At 32.1% G+C, this 18,886-nt stretch overlaps 1 protein-coding gene across 2 annotated transcripts; it reads left to right on the forward strand.

The window, feature by feature from the left end:
• Positions 1 to 707: 707 nt before the first annotated feature.
• On the forward strand, positions 708 to 13,618 carry LOC127710201 (brain protein I3-like). Of its 2 annotated transcripts, none has more exons than XM_052215959.1 (4): positions 708 to 814; positions 8,008 to 8,074; positions 8,806 to 9,101; positions 10,140 to 13,618. In XM_052215959.1, the coding sequence occupies exons 2-4, from the start codon at positions 8,023 to 8,025 to the stop codon at positions 10,269 to 10,271; spliced, it is 480 nt and encodes a 159-aa protein (XP_052071919.1). In that variant the 5' UTR covers positions 708 to 814; positions 8,008 to 8,022; the 3' UTR covers positions 10,272 to 13,618. The 2 variants fall into 2 exon arrangements, with proteins under 2 accessions (XP_052071919.1, XP_052071920.1); XM_052215960.1 differs by lacking the exon at positions 708 to 814 and adding an exon at positions 909 to 973.
• Positions 13,619 to 18,886: the final 5,268 nt, after the last annotated feature.

The following is an 18,886-nucleotide window of genomic DNA, read 5'->3' on the forward strand; positions in this document are numbered from 1 at the left end:
GTCAAATTCCCAAATTTCAATAAAAGATATTTAAAAAATGAAAAAAACGTTGCTTTTACGTTAAACTTTGTGGTCGAATTTCTCTAAAAATCGCAAGATTTAGACTAAGACCGGGGATAAATTCGTTATCTACGTTCATATCCGTAGATATGGATATTTTAACACCCTTCAGTACCCTGTACACCCTTCGGCTGCGCCTCAGGGTGTACTTGGATACTTCAGGGTGTTAAAATATCCATATCTACGGATATGAACGTAGATAACTTATAATATATGTCTCTGATATTATTATATATATGCAATAGGTCTTAACCATTTATTGTAAATGAGTTTAGAAACAAGAACATATTTGTATTTTGTTATGATTTGTATTTGTTATATACAGTCAGAGACATGTGTATAAATGTCTCAGTTTGATACACTCAGTTATATATGCAAAAACATAATAAATTATTTTAGTGAAACTATTCGTATTTCCATTTCGGTGCATCACTGATTTTAAGAATAAGACTATAACAACTCTTGTGTGCATTTTTGGTATTTCCTTGTTTCCTCTTAATTGAATAAAGAATTTATGAGATTTAACATCGGTAAACTACTGTTTACTCTAATGTTGATCTTTCTATTTTGGTGTTCAGACTACCCAAATGACTGTCAATTTAGCGGTAATATAACACACCATCCCAAATTATTTTGTTAAACGCAAAAGGGAGATAATTTATTTGTTTATGTCGGTCTTGTGACACCCTCATCAGGTGGTTATGAAAATCTATATTATTTAAAGCATTTATAAAAGAAGACATTGTCACTTAAGGTAAAGAAAATAATTTGCAGCTTTCATCTCTTTTCTGTACTCTGATATACAATTTTAAAGAAAAGAATAATTATGGACGGAAATCAAAAGTGAAAAATTACACATTTTTTTAAAAAACTTCCTCTTCTTTATTGCTGTTGATCTGCAGTGCGTATGACGGTATGTACTACACATATTTGTTTGTTCAAGTTTTAACTCATTGTATAAATTGGTAGAAGGTCAACCCATTCTCAGTAGATCTGGCTACACCACATGTTTTTTTTATTACTTGCACCTGTATTGACAGTATACATAAAATATCACCTGCTTTTTATTAGTCCCCTACCAACGAAGTCGAAGGGGACTTTAAGTTTGCACTTCGTTTGTCCATCTGTCTGTCTGTCTAGCTGTCTTTCAATCCGTCAGTCGGACAAATCAGTTTTCCACACTTTTTTTCTTCGTGCTTGAAGATATTGATTTGATATTTGGTGTATTGTTTAATAATGACAAGTTACAAATCAAGTTCAAATTTTTTTTCCGGTCTGACGATTTTGTGCAGAGTTATGGTCCTTGAACTTAGAAAATTCACTCAAATAATCAGTTTTCCGCACTTTATTTTGTCATGCTTGAAGATATTGATTTGATGATTTGTCATGCTTGAAGATATTGATTTGATGATTGGTATATAGTTTTATCATGACAAGTTACAGATCAAGTTCAAATTTTGTTCCTGTCTAATGATTTTGTGCAGAGTTATGGTCCTTGGACTTAGAAAATTCACTCAAATAATCAGTTTTCCTCACTTTTTTTCGTCATGCTTGAAGATATTAATTTGATATTTGTTCTATAGTTTACACCATGACAAGTCATAGATCAAGTTAGCATATTGTTCCAGTACAATGAATTTTTAACCAGTAGTGGACTATGTATTGATTTGATGATTGGTATATAGTTTGATCATGACAAGTTACAGATCAAGTTCGAATTTTGTTCCGGTCTGATGATTTTGTGCAGAGTTATAGTCCTTGGACTTAGAAAATTCACTCAAATAATCAATTTTCCACATTTTTTTTCGTCATGCTTGAAGATCATAGTTGTCTTGATATTTGTTCTATAGTTTACACCATGACAAGTTAATAATTATTAGATCAAGTTAGCATATTGTTCCAGTACAATGAATTTTTAACCAGAAGTGGACTATGTATTGCCAGGCAATACTCTCAGAATGCTTGTTTTTAATCAATTTCAAAAATTTCATGCGTGCACTCCAAAAATGTGGCAGGATTATATATATATATACAAGTCTAAATTGAAAACAACGTTCAAACCTATGATTGCGTTGGATAAAAACCGCAATTTTTATACGTGTGCATGCAAAACAAATTTCTTGTTAGAGGGGTCTAAATACAGCACAAACAACATTTTCGAAAAGACCAAAAAATATATATATACCAGTTGATGATGGCCACTAACTTGAAGAAGAAGACCAGTACCCCCTTTTCCCCCCACCCCCAGATTTCAAATGTTGGAAACCAGTAACCTTTATGCCAATTATGGATGGGTTCAATTCAAATTCAAAAGCTTTATTTAAAGTTGGCAGGTCTCAAAAGTATAATATGAACTCTTTGAGCTGTTATAACCGACAAATACATACATTTACACAATAAACATACACAACACTGATATTAAAGCATAAAAAAACTTAAACCATTACATCTTTATTTTAATCAATTTGGGATATAAATACCCATTTTTATACGACCGCAAAAATTGAAAATTTTTTGGTCGTATATTGGTATGACGTTGGCGTCGTCGTCGTCGTCGTCGTCGTTGTCTGGCGTCGTCCGAAGACACATTGGTTTTCGCACTCTAACTTTAGTTTAAGTGAATGGATCTCCATGAAATTTTACCATAAGGTTCAATACCACGAAAGGAAGGTTGGGATTGATTTTGGGGGTTATGGTACCAACAGTTAAGGAATTAGGGGCCAAAAAGGGGCCAAAAATAAGCATTTTTGTAACTTCCAGACAATAACTTGTGTGTAAGTGTATGGATCTCTCTGACATTGTACCACAAGTTTCCATATCACAAAGGGAAGGCTGTAATTGATTTTGGGGGTAATTGCCTCAAAATTTTAGGAATTAGGGGCCAAAAAAGGGGCAAAAAACAAGCATTTTTCTAGTTTCATGACAATAACTTGTGTGTAAGTGTTTGGATATTTCTGAAATTGTACTACAAGGTTCCATATCACAAAGGGAAAGCTGGAATTGAGTTTGGGGGTAATTGCCCGAAACGTTTAGGAATTGGGGGCCAAAAAGGGGCCAAAAATAAGCATTTTTCTAGTTTCCAGACAATAACTTGTGTTCAAGTGTATGGATCTCTCTGAAATTGTACTGCAAGGTACAATACCACAACGGGAAGGCTGGGATTGAGTTTGGGGGTGATGAATCATAAGGGGGTTCAAAAAATTTGGGGGGGGGATTTTTTTTTTTCTTTTTTTCCTTTTTTTTTTCTTTTAAAATTTTCCATTTTAAGTTGGTTATTTCTGATTAATATTTAAAAGCAAATAATAATGATATGGTAGGAGATACACACCAAACAGGATGTGTAAATTATTTTATAATAAGTATTGTGCAATAGCAAGAAATTTTCAATTGCACAGTATTGCACAATTGCAAGAAATCTTCAATTGCACAGTATTGCGCAATAGCAAGAAATCTTCAATTGCACAGTATTGCGCAATAGCAAGAAATATCCAATAGCACAATATTGCGCAATAGCAAGAAATTGTCAATTGTACAGTATTGCACAATAGCAAGAAATATTCAATTGCACAGTATTGTGCAAAAGAAGATACTTTGTATAAATTGCTTATTTCTTGATCAATTTCAATGGGGTTTTATTCTTGAATTCTTGGGGTTCTTTAATATGCTGAATCTAACCGTGTATTAAGTTTTTGGATTTTGGGCCCCGTTCTTAAATTGGTCCACATTGAGGTCCAAAGGGTCCAAAATTTAACTTTGTTTGATTTCATCAAAAATTGAATTATTGGGGTTCTTTGATATGCCGAATCTAACCGTGTATTTAGATTCTTAATTTTTGGTTCCGTTTTCAAATTGGTCTACATTAAGGTCAAAAGGGTCCAAAATTAAACTTAGTTTGATTTTAACAAAAATTGAATTTTTAGGGTTCTTTGATAAGCTGAATCTAAACATGAATTTAGATTTTTGATTATGGGCCCAGTTTTCAAGTTGGTCCAAATCGGGGTCCAAAATTAAACTTTGTTTGATTTCAACAAAAATTGAATATATGGGGTTCTTTCATATGCTGAATCTAACCATGTATTTAGATTTTTTATTTGTGGACCCGCTATCAAATTGGGTCATATTGAGGTCAAAAGGGTCCAAAATTAAACTTTGTTTGATTTCATCAAAAATTGAATTATTGGGGTTCTTTGATATGCCAAATCTAACCGTGTATTTAGATTTTTAATTTTGGGTCCCGTTTTTAAATTGGTCTACATTAAGGTCCAAAGGGTCCAAAATTAAACTTAGTTTGATTTTAACAAAAATTGAATTCTTGGGGTTCTTTGATATGCTGAATCTAAACATGTGTTTAGATTTTTGATTATGGGCCCAGTTTTCAAGTTGGTCCAAGTTGGGGTCCAAAATTAAACTTTGTTTGATTTCAACAAAAATTGAATATATGGGGTTCTTTGATATGCTGAATCTAAACATGTATTTATATTTTAGATTTTTGGCCCAGTTTTCAAGTTGGTCCAAATTAGGGTCCAAAATTAAACTTTGTTTGATTTCAACAAAAATTGAATATATGGGGTTCTTTGATAGGCTGAATCTTACCATGTATTTAGATTTTTTATTTGTGGGCCCGTTATCAAATTGGTTCATATTGAGGTCAAAAGGGTCCAAAATTAAACTTTGTTTGATTTCATCAAAAATTGAATTATTGGGGTTCTTTGATATGCCAAATCTAACCGTGTATTTAGATTTTTAATTTTGGGTCCCGTTTTTTAAATTGGTCTACATTAAGGTCAAAAGGGTCCAAAATTAAACTTAGTTTGATTTTAACAAAAATTGAATTTTTAGGGTTCTTTGATATGCTGAATCTAAACATGTGTTTAGAGTTTTTATTATGGGACCAGTTTTCAAGTTGGTCCAAGTTGGGGTCCAAAATTAAACTTTGTTTGATTTCAACAAAAATTGAATATATGGGGTTCTTTGATATGCTGAATCTAAACATGTATTTAGATTTTAGATTTTTGGCCCACTTTTCAAGTTGGTCCAATTTGGGGTCCAAAATTAAACTTTGTTTGATTTCAACAAAAATTGAATATATGGGGTTCTTTGATATGCTGAATCTTACCATGTGTTTAGATTTTTTATTTTGTGGGCCCGCTATCAAATTGGTTCATATTGAGGTCAAAAGGGTCCAAAATTAAACTTTGTTTGATTTCATCAAAAATTGAATTATTGGGGTTCTTTGATATGCCAAATCTAACCGTGTTTTTAGATTTTTAATTTTTTGGTCCCGTTTTTTAAATTGGTCTACATTAAGGTCAAAAGGGTCCAAAATTAAACTTAGTTTGATTTTAACAAAAATTGAATTTTTAGGGTTCTTTGATATGCTGAATCTAAACATGAATTTAGATTTTTGATTATGGGCCCAGTTTTCAAGTTGGTCCAAATCGGGGTCCAAAATTAAACTTTGTTTGATATCAACAAAAATTGAATATATGGGGTTCTTTGATATGCTGAATCTAACCATGTATTTAGATTTTTGATTTTTGGGCCCCGTTATCAACTTTGTCCACATTGAGGTCAAAAGGGTCCAAAATTAAACTTTGTTTGATTTCATCAAAAATTGAATTCTTGGGGTTATTTGATATGCTGAATCTAACCATGTATTTAGATTTTTTATTTGTGGACCCGCTATCAAATTGGTTCATATTGAGGTCAAAAGGGTCTAAAATTAAACTTTGTTTGATTTCATAAAAAATTGAATTATTGGGGTTCTTTGATATGCTGAATCTAAACATGTGTTTAGATTTTTGATTATGGGACCAGTTTTCAAGTTTGTCCAAGTTGGGGTCCAAAATTAAACTTTGTTTGATTTCAACAAAAATTGAATATATGGGGTTCTTTGATATGCTGAATCTAACCATGTATTTTGATTTTGGACATTGGACCATAATAGGTAAATTAAAAAAATTGAAGTTCTTAGACCACATTCTTTCTGTGTCAGAAACCTATGCTGTGTCAAATATTTAATCACAATCCAAATTCAGAGCTGTATCAAACTTGAATGTTGTGTCCATACTTGCCCCAACTGTTCAGGGTTCGACCTCTGCGGTCGTATCAAGCTGCGCCCAGCGAAGCATTTTATTGAATTATAACTACACGTTTGGGCTATAATAATTCAAATGGTATATAAATCATTCTGATCCTGGGACAACTTGTCTTTTGGCATGTTTGGGGAAGAATCTTTTAACCACAGAATGACAAGAATGTTCCACAAAACCAAATTTAATACTACAGTCATTATTATTTTTGTTATTAGTCCCCTACTGACGAAGTCGAAGGGGACTTAAGGTTTGCACTCTATCCGTCTGTCTGTCCATCCGTCAGTCCGGCAAATCAGTTTTCCACACTTTTTTTGTTCGTTCTTGAAGATATTGATTTGATATTTGGTAAATAGTTTTGTCATGACAAGTTATAGATCAAATTCGAATTTTGTTCTGGTCTGATGATTTAGTCCAGAGTTATGGACCATAACTCTGGACCATATCTAATGTTAGAGTACTATGTTAAACCATATTTCTGTACAAAGGGAGATAACTCATTTTTTAAAAGACATTCTTTAGTAAATTATTTTTAAGAATTTTTTGGCAGGTTTGTTTGTTATTTGTATAAACTAATTTTCTGAATGCTATATACATGATATATATATATAAAAAAAAATTATGAAGTGAAATCCTTTAATTAGATTATAATCTATTTTTATTATTAATGTATGTATTACATTTCATTGTGTAGATAAAAATTGTTGACATTTTATAGATAAGTTACAAATCTATATTAGTTTGTGACAAATAAAAGAAAAAAATATTTGGAACTATTAACTTTATTTGATTATAATTTGAAAATAGATAAACACTGTATTACATCATATCTAATTTTAGAGAACTATTAATCATATCTAATGTTAAAGTGTTTTCCACACTTTTTTTCATCATGCTTGAAGATATTGATTGATAATTGGTATATAGTTTTATCATGACAAGTTATACAGATCAAGTTCGAAATTTTGTTTCGGTCTGATAATTTTGTGCAGAGTTATGGTCCTTGGACTTGAAAAATTCACTCATTTAATCAGTTTTCCACACTGTTTTTAGTCATGCTTGAAGATATTGACTTGATATTTTCTTTTTGTTTACACCATGACAAGTTATAGAACAAGTTAGCTTTTTGTTCCAGTTTAATGAATTTTTACCCGGTAGGGGACTATGTATTGCCATGCAATACTCTCAGAATGCTTGTTCATGTTATTGCTCATATTTTAACATTTCTTTTGCAAACAAATTATATTTTCCAGAATTAGGGTTGACACAGGAACTCTTCCCCCCCCCTTCTGCCTGAATCTGCCTGTAATGGGCTTCATAGCTTTACTCAAATAAACTAAAAAATAAATACACCAAAACGGCCAACAACTCTAAAAAAAAACAGAACATAGTTAAAGTCACATTAATTGTAATTCTGAGAAACATTTCAAGTTGTTGCCACGTTTGATTGTATTTTTGTAGTTCTTTGTTTGGTGGTAAAAAGAGTTTTTTGTCTCAGGATGATTTTCAGTTTCATCATATGGTACTTGTTTAGAAGCAGGATCAGGATTTAGGTCTTGACAGCTCTTGAAATCACCCTGTTCTTTTTACAAATGTACATGTATTCACTTACAATTTGTGATACACATGTACTTCTTACATTGTAGGTTTCTTTCTTTAGTTATGACAATATTGATTTCGTGTCTACTGAAATGTTCCATCATTTAACCCATGATGCAGTTCAGTTTAATGAAAATTAATCATTCAGCACAGTTCACACCCAATTGTATTAATTTTCCTAATCCGAAATTTTGTACCATATAAGATATCAGTAATATTTAAAAAATTCATTCTGACTCTAAATTTTTTTCTTCAGGAAATTTAATGCAAAATGTCTGACCAGCCTCCACCATATGCAGAAAGGGAGGGACTTCAAGGTCAAGGTAAAATTGATATAATAGAACTGAAAACAACAGACAAATAGGAATGAAATACAGCATATCTGCAATAAACATGATAAAACATGAAATTATGATTATTATTTAATATTTGATGGCAAAGAATGTATGAAAAAAAAAAGGATGACATACTTTAGCAATTTATTTATTTTACTGAAAAAATAGATTACAATTACAAGTGGTGAATACCCATCTAAGCCTTAAAATATTAATGTAATTAATCTAGTTGCTATGTATGAAAACCAGCAGTAATAGAAAACACAAAAAGAAGGAAATCTACCTATAGCATGCACAATTGAAGAAAATAGAAAAATTAATTTTGGCATAAAAATTGGAGCATGTTATTTGATAGATATAAAGTACTTTCTAAATTTCTGGTCAGCAAACTTTAATAAAGAAGAAAAATGAACAAATAGGATAATGATCTCCTTAGAAAGATTCATAGTTAAACTTTAATATACTGTAAATTCAGAATTTTGCAATGATTTTATTATTGCAAAATTTGGCACAGGATAGGTTTTGCAAAAACAAAAACATGTATTTGAACTTTCGATAGCAATACAGGTATTTGTATGCAGCATTTCCTGAATTTTTTGCCATTGTAACATTGGCAATAATATAAAATGCATACAAAAATTTCTCAATTTACAGTATGTGATCTGCAATGAGAACTGCTATGTTTCAATTTTTCAAATACTTATTTTCTTTCATTGTAGCCAATAGAGCCTATGGTGCCATTCCACCTCCAGCAGGGGCATTTAATGACCCTCATCAAAAACCAGCTGGAGCCTATGATCCAAGATATCATAGAGACCCATCACAGGGATACAATCCAACAACATATCCCCCACAACCAGGATATGCTGGACCTCCAGGACAGGGATATCCTGCTGGAGGATATGTTGGACCAGCTGGATATACTGGTCAAAGTTCATCGTCGCAGCAACAGATTATAGTAGCACAGCAACCACCTACACATGTAGTGGTTGTTGGAGGTTGTCCTGCATGTAGGGTAAGATTATACTTCAAATACAGTATATTTACAGCAATGATAATGACCTGGCCAAAAAACAAATGGTGTATCAAGGAATACATCAAGGGATGGTTATTTAAAGGAAAAGAATTTAAAAAGTGAAAAATGAAACAAGGGAACCACCAGGAAGAACCATTTCATTGACTAATTTGGCCCACAAAAAATCTATTATATACTGATAAAACGATGATTTACATATTCTTTTTAATCTATATCATACAATCAACTAGTACACATTTTTGTTTAGGGTCCAGCTAAAGCCCGCCTTCGGGTGCAGGATTTTCTCGCTGTGTTGAAGACCCATTGGTGGCCTTCGGCTGTTTTTCTGCTCTTTGGTCAGGTTGTTGTCTCTTTGACAAATTCCTCATTTCCATTCTCAATTTTAATCAAACGTACTTAGAAAAAATATTGCACAAATATGTCTGTCTATTTATGTTAATATCAGGCCAAATGACCATCAACAGTTTTTTGGAGGTAATCTCAATGGTTGATCAGATGGCATCTAGTTCTGAAATACACACAAAATGCTAATACTTTATTAATGCTTAATGCATTGATAATTGTTCTGGACTGAACTTTTGTAATTTTGGTAAATATTTTAGTGTGTTATAAATCAAATTAAAAAGTTTTAGTTAATTTGGTTGTGATGAACTTGACAGCTAAAAAACAAGAAGAAAAAAGGAGTATTCTTAGAAATGAATACAAAAATAGGAAAATGAAAAAAATAAATAAAAATGGGTCTTCAATCAAGACCTGTCATACAAACTCAAATGTGACAAGGTTGACAACAGTTTTAAAGGCATATTTGTAAAAAAAAAAAATTAGTGGAAATAACAACTCAACTATTTTAGTATGTACTTACATATGTAGTGCTGGGGCAGATTGCATAAATGTCAATGAAACAGCAACCCAAGAACACAAATAACCAAGGATCATACACATTCAGTTACTCTTTAGCCAGATACATGACATATTGTTCATATCAATTAAATTTTAACTGTGTACTTTTAATTACAGGTAGGGGTGTTAGAAGAGGATTACACATGTCTTGGAGTGCTTTGTGCCATATTATTTTTCCCATTAGGACTTTTGTGCTGTTTAGCAATGAGACAAAGAAGATGTCCAAACTGTGGAGCAGTTTTTGATTGAGTATAATATAATGTCCATTATTCATAGCGTTGTATGAAAACCAGAGAGTCAAATGTTTGTTAAGTGAATTCTGTAGAATCATTATAGTATATGTCCATTTCACAAATTCTCCATTTTTTGTGGAAAGTATAGATTTTGTAAATTTTTTAAAGATTTCAATTTTTTTTTTACTATTGTCATTTCTTCCCAAATAAAAGGGTAGATCTTAACTGTGACAGTTAAATCTTTAGATAACTTTACAATTGAAAATAGTTTTGTATATTGCCAAATTAAAAGGTAGAGGATATTTTTTAAATGAAAATACAACACATTTATATTAAAAAACATAACAGGGTTGTTTGATCTACCCAAACATTTTTAGCAAAAAATTGAGATCAAAAACAAAATGGATTTCCTACACGATACCTTGCAGTGAAGGGAACTAATTGTAGATAAGGTTAATGAGATAGGTGAAATAAGTTAATTATGTGAGATATCAAGTGTAATAGCCATATGCTAAGAATACATTTTTTTTCATGTTGACAATATGGCATAAGCCTAAAATACCTGAGTTCATGTGAATACTAATATCTGTCTCAAAAGGAAAAAAATTAATAATAATATGTGAAAAAAAATAATTTAACCTTGCAATTTATCTTTAAGAGTTTCCTTTACATTTTGTATTTGTATCTATATATTTTCTTGTAATTTGATTATTTTCATTGAGAATGATACATACATATGTGCAGTAAAATAAAATATGAAAAACTTTTATTGTGAAGTGTGACAGGCAATTTGTATATTATTTTTACAAGAGATTTGAAGCATAATGAGAATTTTTAGTAGATTTTTTATTATTAAAGTTTAGTTAGTTTTATCACATTATAACTGCATAAATTGTGTTTGTCTTTAATATAAATACTGTAAATGACCAGCTTTATAAAGATTTTATATTATCCTTGAAAGTCAATTAAAAGAATTTACACCAATTTCCTTCATCCTGAACATGCATGAAATATTTGCCATTGGACATAATGCAAACAATAATCAATGAATACACCACTTTTCCCAATTACTATTTTATACATCTGATCAATACAAAAATGAGTGTGTATTAACATATCAAGTAGCAAATGATGTCAGTGTGTCATAATTATAAAATTTGTGATTCAAACAACAAAAAGCATTTAATATTTTGAAATTAATTTTGTTTTTGCACAAGATTGTTCACGTCCTTGAACCATTAAACCATTGTTAAATAAGGATACTACATTATTGTAGCTCTCTGATACATCTTGTGTTCAGAAGGAGTTTCCAATATGTTTTTGAAGTAAGTCAAATCCTAAATATGCCTTCTCCAATATATTTTTGAAGTGAATTAAGTCCTAGATATGCCTTAACAACGGCAGGTTTTGATAATGTTAAAAAGAAATCCTTTACTTGAAGCAAATAAGAGAAAAAAATGATTTATCATTTTTGAATACTATACATATCAGAATGTAATACTTCTGGTGTATTCAATAAAGTACCTTGTGATATTGGGACCAAAATTAGACATTCACAGACCTTCAAGCATGAACTATTTTAACATTTAAAAGAAAAAAGGCGATGATTTATTCAACAATTCTTTTTAACAATTATGGTTCTACTTACAAATGTACAGAAATGCCTGTAATCTATGTATAATACATATGAACATACATTTAATACTGTATAACATGTATGAAAAGGTTGTATAATATGTAATATCATTTGTAGTCTTGAAATGTAATGCTAAGCTTAATTCCAGAGCTCCAAACTGATAAAGAGATTAGATAAATAATTTCTGACATGTTCTCCTTTGCTTTCTTTTCAGCTTATGTGGTTTGTAGTTCACATTCACAGCTATATTGTTTTAATAAAAAATTATATTTTAGTTTGTATAGTTGTAAATTTCTGACATAAATATTTCAATAACCAAAAAAATCCTTAGCTTCAACTGATTATGATTGATTAGCATAGGATATCAAGTTCTGATTGAAGACAGCTGGTTTTGATTGCTGAGGGGGGTGACAGCTTTTAGGATGTGGGATATAGAGGGTAACAAAAGTGGGATCTGGGAAGAAGGCAGAAAAGGTGGGAAGTTGGAAAACTTACTGAAAAAAGGCAGGATTTTGGAAATGAGCACTCCTGTGTCCCCCTCTCCCATTGCTTTTTACCCTTAAAAAAATTAGCAGATATAATTGAAACTGGATATACTACATATATATATATATAAACAAGTCTAAATTGAAAACAAAGTTCAAACCTATGATTGTGTTGGATAAAAACCGCAATTTTCATACGTGTGCATGTAAAACAAATTTCTTGGTAGAGGGGTCTAAATACAGCACAAACAACATTTTCCAAAAGACCAAAAAGTGAAAAAGTATATTTTAACAAAACGCATTTGACTAACAGGTCGAACAACTGATGTTCTTAAACCCTGCTGACTGCCATTGGCGATTGCCAAATAAATTGATCACCAGATGTAAAAAATGGATCTTACATATCAATTTAATACCAAACAGAAAACAAAAAAATATAGATATAGATATACTACAAGTAAATGATGTAAAATTTGGAGTTTAAATCATGTTTGAATGCATTTTTGTTTACTTCCTATTACACCTTTAAAGAAACACTAATATGCTTCAGCCAGAATTTTTTTTTTAGGAATTTGTTATAATTGTGCAGGATGATACACATTTCAATAGAGTTGTTGATTAATTAGTATTTTTGTTTACTTTATATTATAACAAAAATTGTAACATCTTTTCCTGTTTTGTTGAATTCTACATCATTGTAGATTAAAAAAATGGTTTATGTTCAGTTTACACATTTAATTGTGCATATCTGTTGCCATTAGAAATGGCATCCATAATTAAATATCTTTTGCACAAATGTTTACTGGTTGTAGATTTGGTCTGCAAAATGCTTCTAGAGTCAAACCTCCAAAATTTTTCGATAAGCTCGAGTTTTTTCATATGAGTATTTGAATTTAAGATAAATATGTACAAATATTGATTCATACATGTACATGATTGTTTTGTTTCCACGATGTAATCACTGGCCCTTACGTGTTAGATTTTTATTTGTTTACTGAAGTGCAATCTAGTTTTTTGGCTGTTCAGGTGTTGCTGTATTGTAAAACAAGTGTGATCATAGATATGAACTCAAAACTTAAATTATTTTTATGTGTTTGTCCCTTATTTAAACAATGCCTTCCATAGCTACCATATATGCTGTAAAAGAACAGGCTAAATTGTCTATGTATATGTACATTGTAAAAAGATGTGATTATATCTATTAGTTTTTGTCATTTATTGATTAAATGATTTTTAACCACATTATTTTTCACTCTTTTATTTTATTAAAGTTTGTGGAAAGAAAAATGTTTTCTGGTCCGTTCGTCCATCCATCTGTTATTCTGTTCGCCCATCCATCTGTTATTCTGTTCGTCCATCCATCTGTTATTCTGTTCGTCCATCCATCTGTTATTCTGTTTGTCCATCTATCTGTTATTCTGTTCGTCCATTAGTCTGTTATTCTGTTCGTCCATCCATCTGTTATTCTGTTTGTCCATCTGTCTGTTATTCTGTTCGTCCATCCATCTGTTTTTCTGTCCATCTGTTATTCTGTTCATCCATCCATCTGTTATTCTGTTCGTCCATCCATCTGTTATTCTGTTTGTCCATCCATCTGTTATTCTGTTCATCCATCCATCTGTTATTCTGTTCGTCCATCTATCTGTTATTCTGTTCGTCCATCCATCTGTTATTCTGTTCGTCCATCCATCTGTTATTCTGTTCGCCCATCCATCTGTTATTCTGTTCGTCCATCCATCTGTTATTCTGTTCGTCCATCCATCTGTTATTCTGTTTGTCCATCTATCTGTTATTCTGTTCATCCATTAGTCTGTTATTCTGTTCGTCCATCCATCTGTTATTCTGTTTGTCCATCTGTCTGTTATTCTGTTCGTCCATCCATCTGTTTTTCTGTCCATCTGTTATTCTGTTCATCCATCCATCTGTTATTCTGTTCGTCCATCCATCTGTTATTCTGTTTGTCCATCCATCTGTTATTCTGTTCATCCATCCATCTGTTATTCTGTTCGTCCATCTATCTGTTATTCTGTTCGTCCATCCATCTGTTATTCTGTTCGTCCATCCATCTGTTATTCTGTTTGTCCATCCATCTGTTATTCTGTTCATCCATCCATCTGTTATTCTGTTCGTCCATCTATCTGTTATTCTGTCCATCTGTTATTCTGTTCGTCCATCCATCTGTTATTCTGTTTGTTCATCCATCTGTTATTCTGTTCATCCATGCATCTGTTATTCTGTTCGTCCATCCATCTGTTATTCTGTTTGTCCATCCATCTGTTATTCTGTTCATCCATCTATCTTATTCTGTTCGTACATCCATCTGTTATTCTGTTCGTCCATCCGTCTGTTATTCTGTTCGTCAATCCATCTGTTATTCTGTTTGTCCATCCGTCTGTTATTCTGTTCGTCCATCCATCTGTTATTCTGTTCGTCCATCCATCTGTTATTCTGTTCGTCCATCCATCTGTTTTTTCTGTCCATCTGTTATTCTGTTCATCCATCCATCTGTTATTCTGTTCGTCCATCCATCTGTTATTCTGTTCGTCCATCCATCTGTTATTCTGTTCATCCATCCATCTGTTATTCTGTTCGTCCATCCATCTGTTATTCTGTTCGTCCATCTATCTGTCATTCTGTTAGTCCATCCGTCTGTTATTCTGTTCGTCCATCCATCTGTTATTCTGTTCGTCCATCCATCTGTTATTCTGTTCGTCAATCCAACTGTTTTTCTGTCCATCTGTTATTCTGTTCATCCATCCATCTGTTATTCTGTTCGTCCATCCATCTGTTATTCTGTTCATCCATCCATCTGTTATTCTGTTCGTCCATCCATCTGTTATTCTGTTTGTCCATCCATCTGTTATTCTGTTCATCCATCCATCTGTTATTCTGTTCGTCCATCTATCTGTTATTCTGTCCATCTGTTATTCTGTTCGTCCATCCATCTGTTATTCTGTTTGTCCATCCATCTGTTATTCTGTTCATCCATCCATCTGTTATTCTGTTCGTCCATCTATCTGTTATTCTGTCCATCTGTTATTCTGTTCATCCATCCATCTGTTATTCTGTTCATCCATCCATCTGTTATTCTGTTCGTCCATCTATCTGTTATTCTGTCCATCTGTTATTCTGTTCATCCATCCATCTGTTATTCTGTTCATCCATCCATTTGTTATTCTGTTCGTCCATCCATCTGTTATTCTGTTCGTCCATCCATCTGTTATTCTGTTCGTCCATCTATCTGTTATTCTGTTCGTCCATCCATCTGTTATTCTGTTTATCCATCTATCTGTGATTCTGTTCGTCCATCCATCTGTTATTCTGTTCGTCCATCTATCTGTTATTCTGTTCATCCATCCATCTGTTATTCCGTTTGTCCATCTGTCTTGTATCAGGATAAAGTTTATGTCAAGGTTGTTTACCATGAAGTTGATACTTGAAATTTAGTACACATGTTCATTACGCTGTAAATTTTTAAAAATATCTGCCAATTTATAGTTTTGACCCCAGTTTCACAGTTCACTTAACTTTGAATGTGATTGTGAAAGCCTCCAAACTATACATGCTATTTTAAGTTTCTGACCAACAACAAATGTAGCAAAGAGAAACATACAGTTGTAGGGAGTACTTTTAAATGAAATGACAGTGTCAACAACAATGTTTATAACATATAATGTTAAGTTTCCGGATAATGATCATTTCAGAATAGTTACTGATGATAGTTGATTTACTGCTGCAATGACACCCAAAGCTGTAAAACATGATACATGTAACATATTCAGTCAGAAAATGATATTTAACCCTTGGAATTTTTTTAAACATGATATTATTTGATGAACATCAATGAAGCAAATGAAGCAGTAATTCAATGATCAGTTCAAGCCAAATGCAATCTGATCACTTCCATTTTCCTCACCTCTTAAGGGTGAAGATCATTTAGATTGTTGATTTTTCTCGTTGTAATTAATTTACAGTGTAAGAAGCAGGGGCAAAATTTTAATCCAGATCTTGGATGTTCCTCTGTTTTTTTGTCTCGCCTGCAACGAAATTCACACAAAGTGAAACATAGGGATTGTTTTTCCAGCGATGGCTTCGGGGACGAGTTTTCTGCTTAAGTTAGTTTGATAGGAACTACTTGTGATAGATGTATTATTATTAGTACATATCAGTTTGAGGACTATTTTTAGCCCCTGCCCCCGAGGTCATGGTCCATTGACTTTGAATTAATTAGCAATTTTCAATATTAAGTTTTCTGCTTAAGTTAGTTTAATAGGATCTACTTGTGATAAATCAATGATATTTTGTATATATATATATATTCTTTATTTTCACAAACCAAATTACAAAGGTAAAGAGATAATTATACATATTTCAATACAATTACATAAATAAATAATGTACGAAAGTAGATAGAGGCATTCACAATTGTTCACTCAGAAAAGTTCAATTTATTATTGATCTCCTTGATAAGTTTACATAGTTCATTCAGTTCTGTACATTTTTTGGAATTCATTAAGTCATAAAATTCAACCTGTTCGGTCTATTTCTATAATGAAATGCAATACATTGTTTTCTACAGTTATCAAAAGCTGAACAATTAAAAATGTAATGGTATTCATCACCAATGGCATCTAAATTACACAATACACACTTTCTGTTTCTCTTTCTATGTTTTGCCATCTTCCAGTTTCTATTGGAAATTTCATGTTCAGAGTTCGAAATTTAAGAGATAAAGATATCTGCCTGTCATCCAAAATACTTAAATAATTCTCAAACTCCAAAGTATCTTTAGATAAACGATAATGGATCTAGATCATGGTCCAGCAACTGAATTAATAAACAATGTTGTAGTCCATCAGATTGTCTTTTTCTTAATTTTATGCTGACCGGCGAAACATATCTCTGTGTCAACAGTTTTTTTTAACTCAGTTATTGTTGTTCTGTTTTATTTACAATATTTTGGTTTTCTTTAGAATATGTCTTATTGCATTTTTGAGACGGGTTGGATAAGGAGCTGGCAAAAGTCACTGTATTCAGTGGTTATTTAAGGGATGATTTTTTGTTTGTTTGTTTGGTTAGTTTGTTTTTTTATTAGTTTACCTGAACCACCAAATGGCCCTGTGTGCTTTTCTCATCACTTGGCGTCTGTCATCTGTTGTCGTCGTCTTCCATTATCTTTTACAAAAAATCTTCTGCTCTAAAACTATTGAGCCAAATTCAACCAAAGTTAGCCACAATCATCTTTGGGGTATCTGGTTTAAAAATCTGTCCAATGACTCTGCCTACCAACCAACATTGTCAACATGGCTAAATAGAACATGAGAGTAAAATGCAAGTTTTGTCTATTATTTCGAAAACTGCTATATATAGAGAAAATCTGATAGGAGTAGAAAATAAATTAAATGTTCAGAGATCTACCTATTGTTATTCAAATCAAAACTGTCAGACGACTTTTATAGGAGTTATTGCCCATAAATGACATTTTTTTTTATCAGTTTGCGGTCGTATATTGGTATCACGTCGTCGTCGGCGTCGGCATCAGCGTCAGCGTCGTCCGAAGACATTTGGTTTCCGGACAATAACTTTAGTATAAGTAAATAGAAATCTATGAAATCTATACACAAGGTTTGAAACCACAAAATGAAGGTTGGGATTGATTTTATGGGGGTTAAGGTCCCAACAGTTTAGGAATTAGGGGCCAAAAAGGGGGCAAAATAAGCATTTTTCTAGTTTCCAGACAATAACTGGTGGAACAGTGTATGGATCTCTCTGAAATTGTACCACAAGTTTCCATACCACAAAGGGATGGTAAGGATTGGATTTGGGGGTTATGGCTCAAACCGTTTAGGAATTAGGGGTAAAAAGGGGAGAAAAACAAGGGTTTCCTGGTTATATTTGAACTACCTCCCTTACATTGCTTTTAAATTAAGTAAAGTTGTCTGCTAGTTCTAGTATGAATAATTTTTTAGTTGTTTCTAGAAACATCAAATACTGTGATGGAAGTATATATAATATAATAATAGTGTATATCAAAGGGTTAAGTGGTAATACATTTGTTTATTTGTGATCACTATCTTTTGTTTGGGGTATTTTGGCATTAAGAGTTACCTCCCTTACAATGGTTATGTTATAAAGAAATGTTGTATTGTCTTGAGGTGATTAGCTGTCAATTTATTTTTAGAAGTTACTATTTTAAAAATGTTGATGAAGGTATATTAATTTTAGCCATGATCATGTATGTCATTTTCTATTTTAAGACTTTTATGATGTATTTAAATGGGTTATTATGGTTGCAAACTCCATTGGAAATTTGAATTGAGATTATGACCATATCTTGAGGGAAAGAATTTTTTTTTGGAAAAAGGGGGGGGGAGGTTAAAAAAAATTGGGGGGTGGGGACAATTTTTTCTCCTCAAGATTTCAGAAATTAAAAAGAATTATTTTTTTGCCAAAAAAAAAGGGGGGAAGGTAATTTTTTTTTTTGGGGGGGTGGGTGGGTGTCAATTCGCA

This window comes from Mytilus californianus, unplaced genomic scaffold (assembly GCF_021869535.1).
Source record: "Mytilus californianus isolate M0D057914Y unplaced genomic scaffold, xbMytCali1.0.p SCAF_7, whole genome shotgun sequence".
NCBI classification, from domain to species: Eukaryota; Metazoa; Mollusca; class Bivalvia; order Mytilida; family Mytilidae; genus Mytilus; species Mytilus californianus.